Here is a 22,068-nt window from a genome sequence, read left to right on the forward strand (position 1 = left end):
CTGTAAGCGAAGATCAGATTCATGTCCATCTGAGGACCCTGAACATCTATAAGTCTATGAGTCCTGATGAGATGGATCCCAGAGTTCTGAGGAAATTAGGTGATGTAGTCTCCAGGCCCCTCTCAGTGATGTTTGATGGCAGTCAGGTGAAATACTCAGTATAGGAGAGACTTAAACCTGTTGTAGCATGTTTAGAGAAGGGCCACCAAAATGATCCAAGGGATGGAATACCTCCTTTACAAGGGCAGGCTGAGAGAACTGGGGCTGTGCAGCCTGGAGAAGAGGTGGCTCAAGGATGAGCTGAGAGCAGCCTGTCAAGGGGCTGTAAAAAAGAAGGGGACAGACTCTTTAGCAGGTCCTGTTGTGACAGGACAAGCGCAGACAGTTTCAAACTAAAAGAGGGGAGATTTAGGTTGAATAGAAGGAAAAAGCTTTTTATGATAAGTGTGGTGAAGCACTGGCACAGGTTGCCCTGAGAGGTGGTGAATTTCCCATCCCTGGAGACAGCCAAGGTCAGGCTGGATTGGGCTCTCAGCACCAGACTGAACTGTAGGTGTCCCTGTTCAGTGCAGGGGAGTTGGACTAGATGACCTTTAAGGGTCCCTTCCAACTCAAATAATTATATGTTTCCATGAATTAGAAACCAGCAATCCAGCAACTCTTAGCTACCTCACTGCAGCACAGTAGTCTGAAGAGGGATCTCTTTCCCATCTACTAAAATAGACAGCACCGCCAGCAAAAAAAAAACTGGGAAGAGTGACTCAAAGCGGGGGAAGGAAGAGGGATAGGGCCGATGGGTAGCTAGACACCCACATCAGGAGAGCATCTAAGCAAAACTGCTTGCATCCTACTGTTGTCAATGTGATTTCAAAGCATATGCTTAAGTTGAGAAGGGACCGAGAGAATGGTTAGTCGTAGGAAGCTTTTGGCTCACAGCAGAAGACACGTTGAGGGTGTTCTTGCAGTGGGCAGTCTCAGTACCCTTTCTATCACAGTGCATTTCCATAAAGCTTTAGCAAAGAGCAAGAGGTTAAAGAAACCCTCCCTTTCTTTCCCTCTTGTTCCCCCTACTCAGCCCTGGCCTGAAGGCATCTCTTGCCCTTGACTTCTTGCCAGGCTGCCTAGCTGGAAACCTTCCTCCAGATGGAGCAGGCTAGGAGAGGTAAGGAAATGCGAAGAGAAAAGAAATGAAAACATATGGATATTTCTAATTTTGCTAATGTTTTTGATGTCATTTAAACCACCAGAAAAAAAAAAAGTAAGGAAAATATGATTCCACTCTAATACTTTTTACATTCATTTGTATTTGCATAAATTTCTTCTCAGTAGAATTTTCTTTCAGGATCTGGATGAGGTAGATTCTTTATTTTATTATTTGATTCAAAAAAAGCTACTTTCTCCCAAATACCTTTTTTTTTTTTTTTCATTAAAAGTAATAACCAAACACGGCCAGTCAAAGCCATGCATTGCAGTGAAAATAGAAAGATACACAAATACACAGCCTGAAAAAGCAGCTTCCCAGGAAAGTAAATTCTCTCCCTCATCCACCTCTGTGTGCAAGCTTCATCACTGCCAGGGATTTTATCAAGAATCATAAAGCTCCTCTCTGGGAGCCACACAAAGCACAGGGTGGAGCATGGCGTGGGATTGCAGAGCCCGGCCTGGAGCAGGTTGGCATTTTGGCGACACACAAACCTCTGTGACTAACACAGCCTGGATGGGAGCTGGCTGGGGAAGGAGGTAGGGATGGCAAGGAGTCAGAAGTCACCTTTCTGCCCCCAAAGTCCCTTGCAGTGCTGGGGTGATGGGGAGCAAAGTGAGGCCTTCCCAGGGGAAGCCATGGCCTGCAGGGCCGCACGCTGTGAGGGGAATGGCAGCAGGGCAGCCTGCCGCATGACTGCAAGGAGGATGAAGCAGGGGCTGAGGGCCTCTGCCAGGTGGGTTACAGGTGAGCAAACGTTCTTTGGGGCTGTGGTTGGCAGGGGGGTGGTGCAGCCCCCCGGGGGGGCTCACAATGCCTGGCCAAGGAGCAGGGCTGCACCAACGGCCATGTCACACTGCGCCGTGTGACTGCAGGCCTCACTTCCTCCCCCACAGGAGAGATATTCCAGGCCGCAGTTATTACAGCACTGTAACCCAGACCCCGCTGGTACGTACCCCACTGCTTATCCTTCCTGCCATCAGACAGCTTCATTTCCCTCTCCTCTGGAGATTTATTTTACTTGTATCGTTGTGAAACCAGGAGCACGCTGTGCTGCTGCTGGCTCTGGCCCTGCAGTGGAGCTGCTCACAGCGTCCACTTTTCGGCCCCAAACACGCAGGGCTGGACCTGGGTTCAGCTGTTCTTCAAAACATACGGTGCCATATGAGATTTTTTTTCCTCACATCACTCTCCAGTCCATTCCTCCTGCTTCATCTTCCCATGGGCTTAGCTGGACAGTCTGCCCCAGGACGTGGTAAGGGCAAGCAGGCTGGCAGGAACTCCAGGAGGGGACTTTTGGATGTGCACAATGTCCCCTCTGTTTGTGTCAGCCTGGGCTGCAGGCAGGGACATGTGGGAAAGCACGTGCACAGCCCAGGGCTTCAAGAGCCAGCTTCTGCCCCAGGGTCTGACAGTGCGTGTGGATCCTTCCTCCTGTCCTGCAGGGCTTCTGCCCTGAATCCTTGGGTTAGCTCATTTTTCCTATGCAGCAGCTTGTATTTTTCTTTTCTGAATAAGTTGTGTCTAGGTTAGGCTCCAGGGCCTGCCTGTGTGCCTTGCTGCTTTTCCAAGGTTTGGGAGTAAGAAAGGACAGAGACGCAGAGGGCAGGATGAATTGCCACAGTGAGGCTGGCAGGCTGACATCAGAGCAACGGGAGAAAACAACAGCTCTGAAGGAGGGTCTCCTTTGGAGCTGTGCCCTGAAGGGAGTAGGGGAATGGGAAAGAGCAAGACAGCAGTAGCAGTGTGGGGAGACAGGAGTCATGCTGGCTGCTGAGGGAAAGCAAATTTGTCTGGCTGCAGAGAGACAAGGCTGCAGCACCCTGAGGTGCCTTTTCCCAGCAAGGAGCCAGTCTGGAGCCAGCTAAAGAAACACAGCAATGCCAGTGGCCCCAAGGGCTGCCAGCCATGTGTTCTGTCCTCTCTATGCTGTGCATAGTGTAGAGCTCCTCTGTTCCTAGATTTACAGCTGGATGTCCCCTTCCCAGATCTCCTACGGAGGCCATAGACCACGCTGTGCATGCTGCTTTCTGCTGCCATCACTGATTGGGGCACTTTGTAGCTGTCACCGTAGGTGCTGTCAAGGCATCGTTATGCCATTTGCTCACATTGTTAATGAGTGCTCTCGTCCATGGATGCGCTCAGCAGCGTGGCACAGTGCCTGCTGACAGGAGCTGAGGACATGGCACAGCTGGAACAGGGCTTCTTCAGCAGAGAGGAAGCCCTGCTGGGACATATGGAGGATGGGGAATTTTCCAGGTGAATCGGAGGGCAAAATTCCCATTTTTCACTCCTCGAGTCCTTTTCTGGTGAACTCCTTGTTATTCCCCTCTGAGATCTTGGTAGTCTTTTGATGGTCTTAGGAGATGTTGGGCTGATTTTGGGGCCAGAGCTGAAGGGTGCTGAGACTGCAGAAGCATTTTGTTTGGAGCTTTTACTCACATTTTCCCATCACACCTCAGCTCTGTAGTATGACATGCTGGGATTCAGGGGCCTCATTGCAGAAGGGAGCAGGGCACAGATCCTGCCTGCCTTCCTTCTCCCCAGCCCTATGCAATTCTCTGTAGGTTTTCTGTTTCATGTTTTAATAATGCAAAGCCAGCAGAAGAGTGAAACCCAAGTCAGTGTAGGGTAGGTGTGGCTGCTTTCCTGGTTCTGTGCATGGGTGTCAGCTGAGAATGAGAACCTGCTCAGGGCAGGTGCACTGCACTGATGGGGTGCTCCCTGCAAAATCCCCCAAGAATGCATCTGTGGATCCTTCCAGTCTCCCTTTTCCTTTAGTAAAACCTCACTTTAAGCCACAGCAAGCTGTAATAAAGCTGTACTGGCCATGGCACCCTCTGGTCTCACAGTCTGATCTACAGCACAGCCACCGAGCTGACTTTCTGCAGCAGGGGGAGCAGCTGCACATCGGTGGGAGCATCGCGACGCAGGACTGTCCTGAGACACCTCTGGGTGCGGGTGTTCATATGCGGCAGCGGCCACAGGACTTGGTACTCCTGGGTGATCAGTGCTGGGAGCTGAGCACACCCAGGAGCGCTGGGGTTTTGCTCACCGTTTCCTCACCCTCTGTGAGTTTTGGCAGCCGGGAGATACTGCAGTGCACACTTAAAGCACACGATGGCACTGCAGGAGCGCATAACTGCCTCGGCCCTCCTCTGCAGCTCAACTGGCTTTCTTAGCCCTCCGAGGAGGCAAAACTCCGGCAGGTGCAGAGACTTTCCAGGGACGAGGTGCAGAGAGAGCTCTGGGGGACTTGACAGCCCAGTGCTGTCCCCTGCTAGGGCAAAACTTGGAGTCCAGGCTGCTGCCTGCCTCTACATCATCACTCCATCACCATGGGGCAGGAGGAGCCACAAGAGTACACAGTGCTGCAATGGGTGTGACTGACATCTTCCAAAATGCAGTGGATGATGACCCAAACAAACCTTCCCCAGAGAGACCAGCTGTGCTCAGTTAGGTGACCAGACAGGTGCAGAGCTAATCTGGGCTATAGCATTTAAAAGCTAATATGCACCAAGTCTACTCACCTGGGTGTACTGAGGGTTTCTATCCTTGCCTTGAGTCTATAGCTTGCCTATAGCTGCCTTGACTTTTTGAGCTCGTGCAGGTGGAGAGGTGGTTCTTTCTTCAGAGACATCTTCTATGTTCAGATACACAATGGCCAGAAGCAAGCCCTGGTGCAAGTCTTGCATGATAATGTCCTGCTGGCTGGCTCCTAAGGCTTGGAAGAGAGTGAGCACATGTGTTAGTTCGTTGGTTCCTGAAGCTACCAATCCTCCAGCCAAAAAGTAGGGAGAGGTGTAGAGAGGAACAGAAAGGCTGTAATGGTATTGCCACAGAGCATGTGCTTTTTCCTGAAATAGTCCTTTAAAAAAATACTTGCATGTGACAGTTCTGATATTTAGCTGTTCTTTGCAGGCAAGACCTTCCTGCTGAACTGAAGAAGTTTACATGCAGCAAGTTCTGCCCAGATCACATAAATACGTGAAACACTGTGGTCACCTTTAGGTTTCTTGAATTATCAGGTGGATGGCTTTGCTTTTCCTCCTCCTGTTATCCCTCTGTGAAAAGAAGTTATCCTCAGGACTTTTCCATAAGGGAGAAGATGTGTACCCAGAATGAAAAACACAAAGTCGGCATCAGAAGAGAAGAAAGCTCTTCCATGAGAGGAGAGGGATGGAGAGGTTTGGTTTCTACAGCTCTCTGGATGGAACACTCTTTGCTTGATATCTCCCTGCTTTAAATGCAGCTGATTGATTTACTTTCTCCTTTTCTGCCTGTTTATTTTAATAGATTTTTTTTTTTTGAACTTAAAGCAAAATGTTCCACTCTCTCCACCCACCCCCCTGGAATTAAATGTTGATGTTTTTTTTTTCAGTGGTTATAATTTGATTTCTGCCTCTCCTGCTGGGCTGATGTGAGAGAAACAACATTTAGAGAAGTAGATTTAAATACAAAAAAAAAAAAAATGGAGCAGGGGAGGTAGAGGCTGGGAGTGGTGTGGGAAGAAGGAAAGAGAATCAACGAGAATGAACTCTCGTTTTCTAGGCCGTTTTCTCAAGTTTGCAATCTCTGATGGGCAAAAATCCCAGTATAGCTCAACTAATCAATTGCTCTCTGAAGAATAGAAAACGCCTTGTCTCTTTAGGTATTTTTGTGTTATTCTTGGCCTGCTGCAGTGACTCATTGTAGCTGCTCTGTGCCAACGATTTCAGGTTTGTAGCCTCTTTCAGAGGTAGGGAATTGTGATCATCAGGAGAAACTGAGGCAGGCGTCAATTGGTTCCTTCCCCTTCAGATCGTGGGACAGTGGTTCAATCAGCACACATAATCCAGGCGGCATTTTCAGCAGCGCTCAGCTCTTTCCTTAGACAAAAGGAGGTTTTCAGGCTTAGCAGCGTTAACACTGAGCAGCAAGTTTTCAAAAGAATCCAGCAGCTCCTCCACTCTTGGAGCGCCTTAAGGACAAGCTCCTGCTTTTGCTAACAGGAACGGCTGTTTTTCCTTTACCAAAAACCTGACCTTCATTCCTAGGCACGGAATTAAAGATTTCATCATATATTTTTAATAGTTTTTTTATTAGCATCTCTCCTTTTCTTTTTTTCCTCCTTGTTTCTCCTGGTTTCTGGGGACGTGGTTAGTGATTGTTTCTGTGCATATCTGAAGTGAATAGCTTTTCTAAATATTTTTTTTCTTCCTCCAAAATACATAATCGAGATCGTCTGCTGCAGTTTATATTTCCTGCTGTGGAGACAAACACCTTAATTAGAATGGCAGGGAGGAAAAAGAACATCATACAGAAAAATAAAGCAGCTCTGTGAAAAGAAACCTGAAAAGCTTGAGAGAAGTAGAAATGGGCAAATGAAGCCCCTTGGCAGGCAGGAGGCATCTTGCACAAACAAGTGCGTGCACTCACACCAGCTGTGGGGATTGCTTTGCTCAATGCAAGGAAGGAGGCAGAGGTGGAAGCCTGGCTGCACTGAGTAGTGCTGAGTTTCTGTCAGGCAATGAGAGCTGTCCTCAAACTGCTCGACCTCCTACAGCCCCTGCTCTGTCTGCAGGGCAGATGTGTGGCTTGGTTTCAGTAATTCTGTTGGGAGAATGAAGGGGAAAGTGGATCTTCTTTCACTGTTGTACCTGCCTTGGCCATGCCTCTTTCCTTCACTTAAAAGGGAAGGGTTACATTAATCCCTGATGGTTTCTGCAAGTCATTATGGGATTTCTTGTACATGCTGGCCCTCCTCTACAAGCCTTGGGGAAATTACAGCAGAAGAAAGCAGCAAGAAATGCCTATATTTACCAGGCTGGTATTAACTCTAGGGATGTACGAGAGGGATACACATACAAAGTTGTTTCTTAGTCCTTAAGATTGTGTGAATAGGAGAAAAGTCTACCATGTGTATAACTCAGAGCACAATGTGAGCCTGTAGGGAAGTGGGGTAAGAGACCTCTTGCTTTCCTTAGACTTTGTAAGCAGCAGCCTGTGAAGGGCATGCATTCAGCCCACTCCCTTATCCGTAGCAGGTCTGCAGCCAGAGCAGATGAGCTGGCTCTCTCTACGTAAAGATACTTAATATCTTTATGGGAAACCTTCCCAGTTCCCTTCCCTGAAAGTACATCCACCCAGAAAAACACCTTGCTGTCTCAGCACAGCGTGCTGCTGGGGCTTCCCATTTAAGGCCAGCCCTGATGCCCTGCAGATGCTGCCCACGTCAAGGAGGACCACAGAACATCCTTGATGTGTTGTAGGGGAGCAGCAGATGCCAACCCTGGAATTTGGAGGGCAGCCTTGCACCAGCTAGCTGGCAACCTGCAGAAGGGTCTGCTTGGATGGATTAATCAGCCTTACAAAGTTCTCCTTCCAAGCCATAGAATGGGGGACAGAGGATGGGCTGAGAACATCCCCAAGTACTTCTCTGCTGCCCAGCTGAGATTTGTATCCATCTCGTTGAGGATAATTAGATGGTCACCAGATGAGGAAGCTCAGCACTTACTTTCTGCACCATCCCTCCAAGAGAGAAGTGTATTATTCTTGTTTTTCATCAGCCTGAGCCGGTAATTGTCTATGTGAACTGTGCTGCTGTCCCTATACAATTAAGGCTGTCATTCAGACTCATACATCTAAACACTACAAACTCCACAGCTTAGGAGGATCGATCACAGGACTTTAATGGCAGTCAAAGCGGCACTTTGTGGACTCTTTTTTTGTCAGTGGAACAAACTGTGGGGCTTGAGGCTGAAACATCCTTGGGATGGTGGTGAGGTGCTTCCAGTCCTCACTGGACACACAGCTGTGATGCCAGGCCCTGTGCAGGCGGTGGGAGCTGCACTGATCCTGATCAATGTGATGTGGGTCTTGTGGGTCACCAGACAGAGCATGGGGGTACCTATGCTATGTGAACAGAGGCATAGCATTGGGAAATCTAGGCTTGTGAGACAAGCACACAGCCTGCCTACCTGTGCAAAAGTACTGCTAAATGAAAGCTCATTAGTCTTGTTTGACTGATGTCATCTGCTGTTTTGCAGGATGTTCATGAAGGCAAGCATGAATGCCATAGCTGTAGTCAGAAGACTCTTCCTTGTCCTCTTCCAGTGCAAAAAGCTGCTGTTCTTGCTCTGTGTGGGTAAGAAAACCTCAACACGTGCTAAGCCCTGCTGTTTCCCACCAGCACTCATTGCTGTGTCTCTCAACCCCATGGCCTTGCTGGGTTGGGGCTGTATGGAGTGGGATGCTACTCGTGCATGTCTTCGCTGGAGAGACTCCAATCATGGGTGTGACATAAGGGAGGGAGGGAAAGGACATCATTCCATAAATCCCCCCACACAGCCATGGGTATCACCACAGGCTGAGATGAAGATCTGTGAACTTAAATTCCAAGGCACAGGGATCAGCAACAGGGACATGGGCACAGTCACAGTGTCTCCCTTTCACTTCATGTACATCTGTCAGCTGTGCTCCCAAATGCTGCGCCCTGTCCTGCAAATTGGACCCACCATGTGCAGCTCTGTGTGCAGCAGCTCTGCTCTCCTGTGCGTGGGCCTTGCACTCACATTTGTCACTCGCCTCCAAGAGAGGCATGAGCTGTGCCTGTTTGGGGTGAATTTTTGGAAAACTGAGTCATTCTGGATGTCTCAGGGGAGGGGAGAGAGCAGAAAAGCATCTGAAAGGTGAACTTTTTTCCCCAAGTATGAAAGTTCCTCTGTTGTTTTGCACTAGTACAACCAGGTGTTGACTCAGTGAATTCTCCCCTACATTAATATTTATAAATATTTAAAACTCCAGGACAAGGCCTGCCTCCTGTATGCTATGTGTGCACAGGGCTGTGGAGGCTGGGGCAAGGTTAATGTGCTTCTGTGATACTCAGACTGAATTCCTGGGGTGAGGGGAAAGTCTGGCAGTCACCTTTTGATAAATGCTGCTGTGATCTTAGCAAGATCATGGTCCAGTAGTGGGTGTTTACCTGTGTTGTGTGTATGCGTGTAGCAGTGCACAAATAACTGGCTGATGAAAGTCTCTGTGTGGTGAGTGTAGGAAGTCTGGGAGAGACCATGTTGCAGTGTCTATATTGAGTGTATGTCACTGCTTGTGTTCTCCCTCCAGAAGAAGGAAAACTAATTCTAATTTCATGCCATCGTTGGGAGGCCAGTTGTTTGTCACAGAAAAAAAAATCACTGCTGCTTAATGACCAAGATGAGACCATTGTCATTTTCATAAAAAGGAAAGAGCTATCACCGTGCACAGTGATATAATGACAGTTTTGTGGTACAATATGGGAAGTGCTGAGGAAAGTAAAATTAAACGTCTTTTATCTCCGATCAGAGTGGATTCTTTACTAATGGTGAAAAGAAAAAAAGAAAAAACAAATGCTGAAAAATCCTTATCCTTGTGTGCCAGCATGAGCACAGCAGCACCTTTGTGAAGCCAGCAAGAGCTGGGCACAACAATGGGCTAGGAGAAGGGTCAGACCCCAGAGCCTGTCCCACATCAGAGACCCACAGGGGTCATGGAGAAATCCTACCCCTTCCCCAGGTCTTAGAGCAGTGTCTGTGGTGTTCATTCTTGCCCATTTTGTGCTCTGTGTCACATCAACAGAAGGGTGCAAATGATGGAGGAGCCTTTCCCTGCTGCATCCACAGTCCCAAATTCATGCATGTGGAGCAGGGCATTCAGAGCAAGCCAGGTTTCATTGCCTTCTGCAGGTCTGTGTGTGAAGAGCCTGTACAATGTGACGAACACACTTGGCAGTTATACTGAGTAAGTTACCTCTCCTTTCATTTTCTGACTTTGGTGCTACTTGTGGTCTGTGGTGGGGCACAATTCAGTATGCTGGGAAGCAGATTTATCCTCTCCTCCCAGGGTAAAACCTGGATGAGAAACAATTCCCCAGTAAGGTCTGAGCTGTTGGGGACTTGAAGGACTGTGTTCTGCCTGGCAGTGGCTGGAGAGCAGGATAAAACATCATTAGTGAGCCTGGAGATGTCATAGCTAGAGCACAGAGATTCCCTGGTGTTCATGGTCACTGGCAGGGTGTCTTGTGGATGCCTCATGGTGTTCTTTGTCTGCCTCTATATGGAGGAAAGAGCAATGCTCGCTAATGATGTTCTAAAATTCAACCTCAAGGCTCTAAGCAGCTTGACCTAACTTTGGTATTACCTCTCCAGAGATCTTTTTTTTTTTCATCTAAATTAATCTGTGTTTCTGTTGAATAGAAATGGAACCCTTTACATGGTCTTTGGAGGGGACCTGTTCATGGACACCAGTGGTCAGGAGCTGGGAGACAGAACAACATGGTCAGGAGCTCAAAACCCTCCTTTTGTAGACACCTTTAGGAGGCCTCCTGAACTGTCCCTGATTCTCAGGCTATGGTCTAAGGCTTGAGAGCCTTCAGGAATTGCTAATAAGAACCTTGTTTCTTTTGCAGGAGGCACGTTGGTGCTTGCCGAAGACGCTTTGTGTGGAGAAAGCCTTTTCTTAGAAGGTTTGTGAGCTGTCTCATTTGCTTGGGGAATTACTGTGAGATGATGAGTCAGTGTTTGAGTGGCTACTGTTTGGTGGAAACAGTTGGGGTTTATGGGCAGATATGCAGAAAGGGAAACAGAGCTGACTCTTGCACAGTTGCATCTTGGCACCATAACAAGTGAGTCAAAAGACCAGCAGGAAGATGCAATGCAGATGTGTATGCAGAATGTCCTCCAAAGGGCAAGCAAAGAGAAAGAGATGTGCAACTGAAATGGCTGTGTGCAGTCAGGCTTTGTCATGAGTATTGTAAGAGTTTGTCGTGGGTGTTACGAGTTTTGTCATAAAGTGAATGAATAAATGAAATTGGAAACCTAAATGTAATTCTCCCCTTCTCACCTCTTGTAAATAAACAATGAAACAACGAGTAGGCATTCCCTGAACCTGTACAGAAAGAGGAATGACTGAGAAGGGAGAGGAACTGGGAGGTGGGGCAGAACTGGAGGGGAAATGAGATTTTTGCTGTCACTGCTGCTTGAAAGATGACTTAGAAACAGTGGTAGATTTTAAAAATGTGGGACATTTCTGGGAAGTACTTCAGGGTAGCTTGGTAGATTTCCAAAGCTCTTCATTATTCAGCCTGCTTCAGCTGTACCAGTCCTGTGTCTGATACTGCTTTGACAGCTCTACTTGTCCATAAACTGCTGTCTGTCTGTATCTCTCATTAGGTTTAAATCTCACTGGGAGCCTTTCCTGACCAGCAAATCCATATACTCACTCCTGGACAGGCCTTTTAAACAGGAGCTTGAAGAAGTTCTGTGGCTCCATAAACTTCCTTTTGGGCTGCACAGCTCAGGTATTGAAATACTCTGTCCTTGGTGTTGCACCACTGTGTGGACTCAGTGGAGCTGGAGAGCTTCTTACGCATGGAACAGCCTGCAGTGCTGCAGGGGAGATGGAAATACAGCTGAGAAACACACCAAGGGAAATCTGGACTGACTGGATGGGGTTGCCTTTGAGAAATAGTGGTCTTAGAGAAATGGGGACAGTGCTTTAACTCCTGGCTGTAGCTGTGCCAGGAGAGATGGAAAGGGGAAGGCTGACAAATGTTACTGTGGATGGAGCAGGAGGCATTGCAGAAGTTATCAAATGCTAATAGAGAGAAGATATTGGGTGAGTTGGTACCTGTTGGCTTTTTCCGTGCAAGGTACTACATACCAGCTTCAATAGCACTGAAAAGTGCATGCCTTTCATGTGGAAAAAATGCCTAGTTTGGGCAGTGTTGGGTAAGTGAAGGTTGCAAGAGTGGTGTTTGAACAGGCTGTCCCATGTAAATTGTCCTGGGATTGTATATACGGATGAAACCTGTCTCTTTAGAGCAGAAGAAAGAGGAGGTTAGTCTATTGGTAGTCGGGGGTGGGTCACAATTTTTCCCTGAAGACGATTCTTCAACTTTTTGTCTTCTAGTTCTCTCTGCTTTTAGCACATTGCAGCTTCTTCCAGAGCAGGACTTGCCTGGATCCTTTGGCCGGTATGAAGTCTGGGCTGGAGATTGAAGCTGGGGGACACGTTTGTCAGGGAAGTGATAGCTACATTGAGAGTCATGGTCTCTGCAGCTATTGGAAGTTCTCTCTCTTGGTGTTTAACTTCACAGTCTTTCTGCCTCTTATTCCTGCCACTCTTCATCTCCTCTCTCAGTAGGTTTCTCTTTCTGTCCCTTTTAAATGTACCCTTTCAAGCAGCTCTCATACTGAATGATGAACTTAAGCTGCTAGCTCATAGCTCCCTCCCTTTAACTTCTGTCATACCCTGAGTTCTTTTCTCCGTGTTGCCCTGTCCCATATATTTTCTCTTGCTAACTCCATCCCAAGCATGACAGGCTGGGAGTTGGGTGAATCCCTCAGGTGCACCTGCCCACATTCAGGGGGAGCAGGAACTGAAGTGTCCTGTCTGCAGCAGATGCTTACAAGCACTTTTATTTAGACCCTTTTTGTGACCTTCCTCTCCCTGATACACCCCGTGCCTCCAGCAGAAGTCTGCCCATATAATTATTGTTCTGCTGGGTATCCACACTTGACTTTCTATTTCCTCGGTGCTTTGTTCACTCCAGCCAACTAGGGGTCCCACCTCTAGCATGTTGATGATATCCCATTGCCTTTGTGAATGTGTAAGCACATTCCACTGTACTTTCCAAGACAAATACCATCTGGCTAGGAAGAACCCAGAGTCGTACTAGTCAGGGCTTCTCTCCTCTAGTATCAGGGATGAGACTCTCAGGGGATGCTGAACTAACCTGGTGGAGAAATTTGTCAGAGAACTTTATCTCTTGCTGTCTATTATTTTGCCAGTTTATGGTGCCAAAGGTGCATTGTGGTTGGCAATGGCTACTCTGTCCATGGGCAGCACTTTGGGAAAATGATTGACTCTCATCATGTTATCATAAGGTACTAAATCATGACTAAAATATTAATGATTAATCAGAGACTGAAGAATGATAACGTGTATGTGATGTTCTTGTTTGGGAAACATAGCATCTAAGATCTAGCTACCCAGGTAATCACATAACTTTCTTGCAGTTTGTAGTCAGGCACAGGCATTGCAGAAGCTACAAACTGTACTCCTCATTCACAAATGTTGTACCTGGGACTGGATAGCCATCTCCAGCTCAGTGGAGTGGCAGGGAATCTTTGCACTGCAACCTCACATTCAGCTTTGCTCTGACTTAAGCAAATCATCTCATGTGCTTTATGTCCCTCTCTGAAAAATAGTGGTTGCCTGCCACTATCATCTGCCTTTTTATTGCAAAGGAGGAACTACTGGGATATCTGATGAGGTGGTCCATACTGTGGAACTAGGCTGTGAGTGAACTCCTCATGTGAGTTCACGTAGTCAGTCTTGCATCTGACAGCAACTCTCTATAGTTGGGAACAGGTAATACTGAAATGATACAAATCCAGCCCTTCTGGCTTTGATTCTCAGATTAAATGATGCTCCAGTAAAAGAGTACAAGAAGGATGTGGGAGAAAGAACCAGCATTCGTCTCTTCTTCCCTGAATCAGCTCTGTCCAACCCTCTGGAAAACAGTGACAACAATACACTGATGGTTTTTGTCCCATTCAAGCCTTTGGATTTTTTATGGCTGAGGGAAGTATTGCTGAAAACAAAGAACAAGGTGAGGTGTCTTTAATGATGGATGGTTGAAACCAGGTTATTTGTAGTCACATACTCAATAGCTCTCATAATCATGTCTTTCAAATATTTAATGAGCCACACAAGGCACTCACACAAGGCACACCTGAGACCTTATTTGTCACCAATTAGACCCAGTCACACCTAGATTGCAGATGGGTGCATGAGAACGAGTGGAAAAGACCAGGAGATGCTTTATTCCTCCAAACTCAGTCCTTCTGAGCATCCAGCCAGGGCAACAGGCCACAATTAACTCAGGCTTCTTTCTCCTGGCAGGGTTTGGTGATAACGGACACGTCTTGAGTACCTCTCTGCCTTTCTCCTACAGACAAAGGAGGGATTTTGGCGCCAGCCTCCCCAGGAGTGGAACTGGAACATCTCTCAGCTACGTATTCTCAATCCATATGTCACCTATGAGGCAACATTCAAGCTGCTGCAGCTGAATGCATCAAGTGGGGTATGCAGTTGTGCTGGAGAGCAAACAGATGACAATCAACTATCAGTGTTGTCTTGCCTAATATCTCAGTGCTCCAGTGTCACATAAGGGGAAGGAAAACATATTCGTTAGATCAGCCGGTCCATTTCCCTAGTAAATGTGTATCCATCTTTTACTTCAGGATGGTGTTTTGGGTTTTGAGCCCTGTCTCTTCAAAGAAAAGAACACTTTTCCTGCTTGTCACAACAGCACAGTGTTACTCTAATTCCAGTCTGCCCTGTAATCCTTTGCCACTTTGAATTCAAGTAACTTTTCAGAGTTGAGTTTCTGGCCGTAATTCTAGACCTCAGGACACCTGCTTCTCTAGCGATTAGCAGCTTTGTCATAAAGCTCTTTCATACATATTCCTGTGATTTTCCTGTCTCTAGACCATTACTGATAATTAGCTAGCATATTGAGAGGAATTTTGGTCGGCATTCCTCAAAACATTCAGGTCTTGCAGATCTCTGGCCTGAGGCTGGCTGTTATGCCCACTACTTTGGGAATGCAAATTTCCCCTTCACTGCACAATGGAGGATTACTTCATTAATGAATCTACTTTGTCTTCAGTCCCGACGATCTTTGTGATGGTGCTGTGCAATCTTTAATTAACTTTAAGCCTGCTGGGCACCACCAGGATGTTTATAATCTGCAACAAAAGCAGGAGAAGCTTGAAGGCCTGGTGTGGTGAAATAACCTTGTCCAAGGTCACTCACTAACTTGGCTGGGGCTGCAATTAGGTGCCAAGTCTCTTGACTGCTGAAGCAGTGCTGTAAAAAAGTACATTTCCCTGCTAAACTGCTTGGAAAGTGTGAAGTGGAGAAATCCAGAGGAGGAGTGCTAAGTGCTCAGCTAAGCTTGAGGGACCAGCTCAGCCACTCACAGTTTGGTGGCTGTTCTGCACCGTCACAAGATTGTTAAGGCAAGGTCTCAGCTGGTACATGGCCATGTTAGTTTTATGTGAGCAGAGGGAAGTTTTGTAACACGTAGGCCAGTGACAGGAATTTAATGCATGGATGAGAAGTGAGGTTTCACACGGAGGCCCCCAGCAGGGAACACACACAAAGTGGCACACAGAAATGAAAGAGATGTGGGGACTTAGTGCAGGCTTAATTATAGATGTGGTCTTCTTAAAAAGCGTGCTTCCATCCAAAAGCTTTTTCATTTCCATGGAGCTCTACGTTTTATAACCTCAGAGGCTGTACACTCCTGAGTCCCCATCTTCTGCAGCATCTCCTCGTATGATGCTCCTTGTTTGAGTTCTGGGAGTGCTATCCAGGCACCTGTTCTGTTTTATTTATGTATTTTTTTCCTGTGTGGAGTGTGAAGGAAGCTACTGGTCCCAGCTGCAAAGGTGTTGCTGATGTCAGTTTTGTAAAAGTATGAGTTTGAAATGCTAAACAGATGTTCTCTCTTTTCCCTTCCCAGAGATATGCCACCACGGGAATCATTGCTTTGAACTTAGCCCTCCATCTGTGCCAAGAGGTCAACATTGCAGGCTTTGGTTACCCTGGCAACCATGACACTACTACACCAATACATTATTACAATACTGGTCTCTCACGGAAAAATGAGGTAGAAAATGCTTTCTCTTCAGTCTAAGGTGTTCTCCATAGGGGAACCCACTGGAAAAAGCTGGGCTAAAGGAGCTGTGAGCTTTGGTAGTTATCACCAATGTTATGGAAATTAGAATCATAGAATCCTTAGAGTTGGAAGGGATCTTTTTAAAGGTCATCTAGACCAACTCCTCTGTAAGTGCTGGGGTACGTTTTCTTCCCAAAACTGCTTGAAAACAGATGCTGGCTCCCTCATGGTGCCTTTCATCTGTCCTAGTTTGCTGACTAGTGTCCTGTGCAGTGGGGCTGCAAGTTGGGTCAGGCAGGATCAGTGCATTTCAGGGAGAATGAGAGGCATTGTAAGGATTAACCTGTAACTTTGGCTCTCTCGTCCCTGCAGCTCTTTCAGCATAATCTCACAGCTGAGAGGAACTGGCTTCTGAAAATGATTGAGTGGGGAGTGATTGCTGACTTAACCAGCCATACCTTCCAGACCCAGAACGACTGAGAGGAGGCCATGCTGCTTGCTGTCCCCATCCAGACACCTCACTTGGGCTTTGCCCTTGTTCCATCCTTGTTCCAGGTTGTTTTGAGCATGTCATAGTACACTCTTTCCCAGGTGGAAAGGGAGGTTAAACCCTGAGATTCAGAGCACTTTCTTCATCCTTCATTTGCTTCTAGCTTCCACCACTGCCTGCTATAGTGGAGGATGAGGAGTGTTGCACAACACTTCTTCCTTGGGTAATCTCCTCCTGCTTTGTGATCAGCCATCCTGTACTCACTGAGCTGTTTGTGAAAAGCACAAGACTTAGATGCCAAGCTGGTCTGCAGGCCCTGAGAAACTCAGGAGCGAAGGTGCAGTGCTTACCCTGAGATTTCAGACTCCTTCATGCACAAAGTGGAGAATGAAGTTACACCCATGGCTTTGGAAAAGGACTAGGTTGAAAACAGAGAGTTTTAGTGTCTCACTAATTGTTGGGAAATGTTAATGTCTGCAGTAAACACCAAAAAAATTGTTTCTTTTATTGTTCTGTTAGAGAATAAATGCACTTCTGTTTTCAAGGAGTTGGCACTGTCTTGTGGGAGGGGGATTCCTCATAGGGACAGGTAAGTTACCTTAGTTACCTTAAAATCCCCTCTGAGATGTTATGGGTTTGTGGACCCATGTAGCCCCCTTTATCTTCCTGCCAGCACACTGCACAGAGCTTTGCGTGCCTCCTGCTGATCATTCAGAGAATACAGCCACCCTGCCAGGTCTGCTTTGTGTGCTGAAGGTCTTCCACATATAAGAAACCTCATTAAAAGCTGCACCTATCTGCAGCTGGCTCGTATCCACATCCTACCTCTGTGTCCACATCTTCTCACTACAGCTTTCTTCCAGGATGATGCTACACCATATCGTCCTTTCTTTACTGCTTTCTTCCTGACCTTTTATCATCAGGGATTCACCTCAGGTGGTGGCTCCCCAGAATGTTACTTGGAGAAACAGCCTACAGCGTGAAGTTGAGCTGATGGTGATATTGGTATAACCCCTTTGTTGCAGCCATTTCAGCCAGGTCCACACTGAAAGGCAGCTTCTCCTGCACAGCTTTTAAGAACAAGCTCTAAGGGCGGAATTGGCTTAACTTGTACCAGGCTGCATGTGTCTTATGCTGAGTTTTCAGCATTACTACACTACCCATATAACTGCTGACACTTCCTACATCAGGCAAAGCTTCTGTTTTCCCTCCCACTTCCTTCCTTCCCCTCTCTGCTGTGGTCAGGCTTTCAGGGTACTTTCCATGCCATTCAATTCCTGGGTAACTTCCAGTGTCTCATTTTCAGTGTTTCCTGAAGGCTTTCTCTAACACCTTCTCATGATCTCATGAAGAGTTGATTCCCTTCATGTTGCTCTGGCTGCTTTTCCCTTTTGCTCAGACCGGTTCCTCCTCTAAAGCTGAAATGGTTTTGCCCTGGACCTGCATGCAATTATGGCCAAAGAAATGCTGACAAATATCTCCCAGAGCTGCCTTGCTTTGTGGAAGAACCGAGGCCTCACTGCAGCTCAGTTTGAGAAAAGGCACTTGAAGGCTAAAAGGAGATGACCTAATCTTGCACATGCAAACAGAACGGAACTGAGCTTGGGAGAAAAAAAAGCTGTTTCAATAAGTTTCTCTTTACTGTCTAAACATTGGCTTCGGGTTATGTTCTGAAAACAAATAAATCTTTACTCTCTACCTAGCACACAATAACCATACAGATTCTGCTGGGTTCCAAAAATATGGTGTTCCTGAATGTTTACAGATATGCATTTGGCTCTGGCTCAAACTGTTCCAGAAGTTATTGCTCTGTATGCAGCGGCAGTGGGCTCTCAACTGTATGGAAAATTGCTACTCTGTGTTCTTCTCTTGGTAAAAGGGCATAGAAGTTTGAGTGTCTAAAAGCTGGCGTATAAAGCGTGCTACCAGCCAACCCCAGGAGACGGCTACGTTTTCTCTCTAGGTAACACACACAAGAACCTCACAGTGCTTCGTAGGAGCTGCGTTTGCACTTTATGCTGCAGTCATTGCAACATTTTCCTGTTGTGTAGTGACAAGTCATGGGAGCAAAACCATAAACACCAGGCTCAGGATTCTTAGCGCTCGTCACAGTCATCAAAGCTGAGAGCTGCAGTCCTCCATGCCTGGTAGTCTATTTAGATCCCTGCCCTACAGCTTGCTTGTTATTATCAAGAGAACTGAGGGAAAGGAGGTGGAATAAGTAGGATAAATCAGAGCCATGGTAATACAGAACATATGTGAATGAGGCTACCAGGTACCATAAGGATGTAATGGAGGGGGAAAGAAAAGGAAAATGGGTCCTATTATTACTCAAGTAGCAAAAGCTAGCATCCTTCTCAGGGCTGCAGGAGGGCACCTGTACTCCCTCCCAGCACAGTGCATTCATGCCAGGCATTGCAAACAGCCCTGTATGGACAGTGACAGCGAGTCCCCAGCTCTGCAGTCAAGGGGTGACCACGGCAGAAGGGCTGGGAGCTGCTGGGCTGTGAGGTGCCTGCCTGCCCGTCCTTAAGGAACAGGGGAGCTCCCAGCCTCTGTCATGGCTGCCTGGCAGCACTTGGCAGGTGAGTCTGCATGCCTCCACCATCTGTGTGAAATCCTTCCAACCATTTCAACTGAACATTGACTTGTGTAAAATGTAGGGCTCCTAAATGACCTGACATAGTCCATATGGAGTACCTGCCACAGATAGTGACTGCCTTGACACTGATTAATCACTTTCTTTAGTTGTATATTTGTCCCTGGTTACCTGACACAGTTCTTCCCTAATAGCTTTTGAATAGATCTGGGGTATTCATATGACCTTGGCTTTGGGGAATAGCCCATCTGATGACACACATTACCTACTTCAATGTAGGCTCAGCTGCTTTCAATCAAACTAAGTTGGACAGTAGTTTTTGGTTTTGTATCTTTCCTCTCTGTACACCCAGACCTGTCCTCTTCCCAGTGGGAAAGACCTTAGCTCTACTGGATCATGCTTTATTTTGGGTGGCCCCATTTGCAGTTGGCTTGGTCTGTGCCACACAGCACATGCAGACCATCTCTGATCCCACCTTCACGTCCTTACCTGACACCTACAGGCACGCAGTCTGCACCACTGATGCCCCTTGCTTTGATCCCAGCAGTTAAATCACCTGTAACTGGAATCAATCATTGCTCAGACGGAGAGAGGCCAATTTTTCTAAACCCCCAAACTAAAAGCAGATTTTCTCTCAGTGTGAACGTAGTTCTTCAGAGGCACAAGATGCAGAAGCAAAGGTAAGAGGTCTTTCAGGCTGAACTTCCATCGCACCCATTCCACGTGGGAAAGCATCCCAAGCTGCAGGCGCCCAAGCTGTGAGGACCCTTTCAGTAACACCCCTCCTCAGCCCCTTCTCCAGCCTTGGCACAGGGCACGGCTCCGTGCTGCCTTTACCCATGGCTGCCCAGGGCTGGCTGCAGGAGGCACTGACTCACCGTTTCCAGGAAGCAAGATATTCTCAGCAAGAGGATCTTATAGAGCCATTTTTGGATTTATTTTTTATTTTTCCATCGTGATTTAGATAAATTGTTGTCGATTTGTTTTCTTTTCCCAGCAAATAGCCAGTGAAATTCAACATTTTGGATTTGAGATGTTTCCTTTTGCTTTTTCTATCCACTCAGACAGCCTTCCGTTGCAGGCAGATGACTCAGTGGCTGTGCATAAGGAGGGACCATGCCTCAGCTGAACCTCAGTGACTCAGTAACTGTCTAACTAACAGTGTGCAATGTGTTTTGCTGGTTGTGGCCATCTTGTGCTGGGTAATATCTTCCTTCAGATGACAGAGATTGCACGTATGCCGTGTGCTGCTGCGTTACAGATATTATAATAATCAGGGGAACAGAGTTTACCCTGGCAAGTGTTTTTAGAAACACTGAGATTTTCCGTTAACACCTCCTTCCTAAGAGATCTTTGATGATCCTACCAGAAAATTGCCAGCGCAGTGAGTCGTGTTTTATTTTAGATGTTATTCTTGTCACTTTAAAGGATTCAAAATAATACTTTTGTTTCTTGTGAGCTGAAAGAGGAAATTACAGAGGCATTATGCTTTCTACAGTCACTGCACATTGTATGCAAGCTGAAGAATGTGAAGTTAACTGGCACTGACTTTTTCTAAACTGGTGGCTGGGTTTGATTTGCTAGCTGGTGCGTTTCCTGCTTGTGCCCATTCCTTGCAATTTCTGTACAGTTTGCTCTTGAACCATTGATGGTATGCATTGTGAAACTGTCCCCTGTGACAGGAGTGGCTCATTTCTTGCATGTCCTTCACATCCTGCTTTCCACTTGACCCCTAAGCGTGGCTGCTGGATGGATTTTGTGATGCTCCCAAACTCTCCAACATCTTCAGCGAGTCTCCATTGAAATGTTAATGTCTGGAGCATACTTCAGGCTCATCTTGGCTTTAGATAAAAATTAAAAGTGGATTGCTTCATTCTGCATGTTGAATACTAAAAGACACGCTCATTTGTCCTCTCTGCAGACTCATGATGCCCTGCCAATTTCCTTAATCCAAGCACAGAAGCAGTCAGCGATTGTTTCCATTCACTTTTGATTCCATCTGCAAAAGGAAATACCTGCAATCACAAGAGGCTTTTCAGAACAGGGATTTTGTTGAACTTGCCCAATTTCAACAAACTTTTTGTCTGCTGGCTTAATGGGCTCTATCTGGCTGCATATCAGGGTGTCCCGTTTAGCTCCCATTGTGCTGCCTGTGTTTTTTATCACAGGGATCATCAGTTATTTTAGGATTTCTTCATCCCTCAGTGGCGCTCTGCTGACCTTGCCAAAGACGTCCCATGTCCATCCCCTCTCCTTGAGATGTTATCTTTATAAGGGTACTGCTGCTCACCTGGTGTAGCAGCTTACATTATTTACTATCAGCTTTCACAGTTTCACGATTAGCCACTCCCTATTCTATCTTCTTCTAGACTCATATCCTGCCCTCATTTCCCATTCTTGCCTGTGTCAGTAATATCCACCAACCCTACAGCTACATCCTCAGTAACAACTCTCAGTTATCTACAGAAACACACGAGTAGATACAATAAAGCACCACCATTTATCAAGGTAAATGAAGGCAAGGAGCTTTGTTAGAAAGCTCACAGCTGAATTAAATTAATACTACAAACGTCTCCCCCAGAAACAATAGCTGTGTCTGTGCTTTGAGTTAAGGATGGCATTGAGACAGCGCTCAACAAACTCAATTTTGTAGCAAGGCTTTGAATACAGAGCCCAGCCAGCCGTGGGCATCCCGGTCCTGGGGCAGTGCTGTGCCCTTGTTATGGCTGTGAAATCTGGTCTTCTGGAAACAGGGCTCAGAGTTTCACAAAAGTTTGCCTTTTTTCACTAATGTAGCCTGATTAATCTGAGGCAATCAAGGACATCACACTGGTGCAACACAGTGCATTTCATTATTTCCTTTTTCTCCTTTTTTTTTTTTTTTAATGCACAGCACTGCTAGAAGAGCAATTCAGTGCAAGCATGTCTAGAAACTGGGCAGCGACCGCTTTCACTTCCCTTCCTGCCCTGTGCAGCCCGCAGTGACGTGCAGTGGTGAAGCATGCAGTGCTTGGGGGAGGGATCCTCTGCTCCACATCCCTGACTGCCACCCATGGTGCTTTCTCACAGAG

General features: G+C 46.8%; 1 protein-coding gene across 1 annotated transcript; it reads left to right on the top strand.

Moving 5' to 3' along the window:
• Positions 1-1,636: 1,636 nt before the first annotated feature.
• Positions 1,637-16,388, top strand: LOC306953718 (CMP-N-acetylneuraminate-beta-galactosamide-alpha-2,3-sialyltransferase 4-like; the record flags this gene model as incomplete). The annotated part of the gene is made up of 12 exons (XM_079544690.1): positions 1,637-1,740; positions 5,123-5,184; positions 9,904-9,958; positions 10,414-10,494; positions 10,626-10,682; positions 11,389-11,516; positions 12,128-12,191; positions 13,009-13,104; positions 13,640-13,832; positions 14,178-14,306; positions 15,753-15,899; positions 16,281-16,388. The coding sequence occupies 12 exons, from the start codon at positions 1,637-1,639 to the stop codon at positions 16,386-16,388; spliced, it is 1,224 nt and encodes a 407-aa protein (XP_079400816.1).
• Between the last annotated feature and the right edge of the window lie 5,680 nt (positions 16,389-22,068).

The sequence above is a fragment of the Tetrao urogallus genome (genome assembly GCF_951394365.1).
Source record: "Tetrao urogallus genome assembly, chromosome: 19".
Taxonomy (NCBI): Eukaryota; Metazoa; Chordata; class Aves; order Galliformes; family Phasianidae; genus Tetrao; species Tetrao urogallus.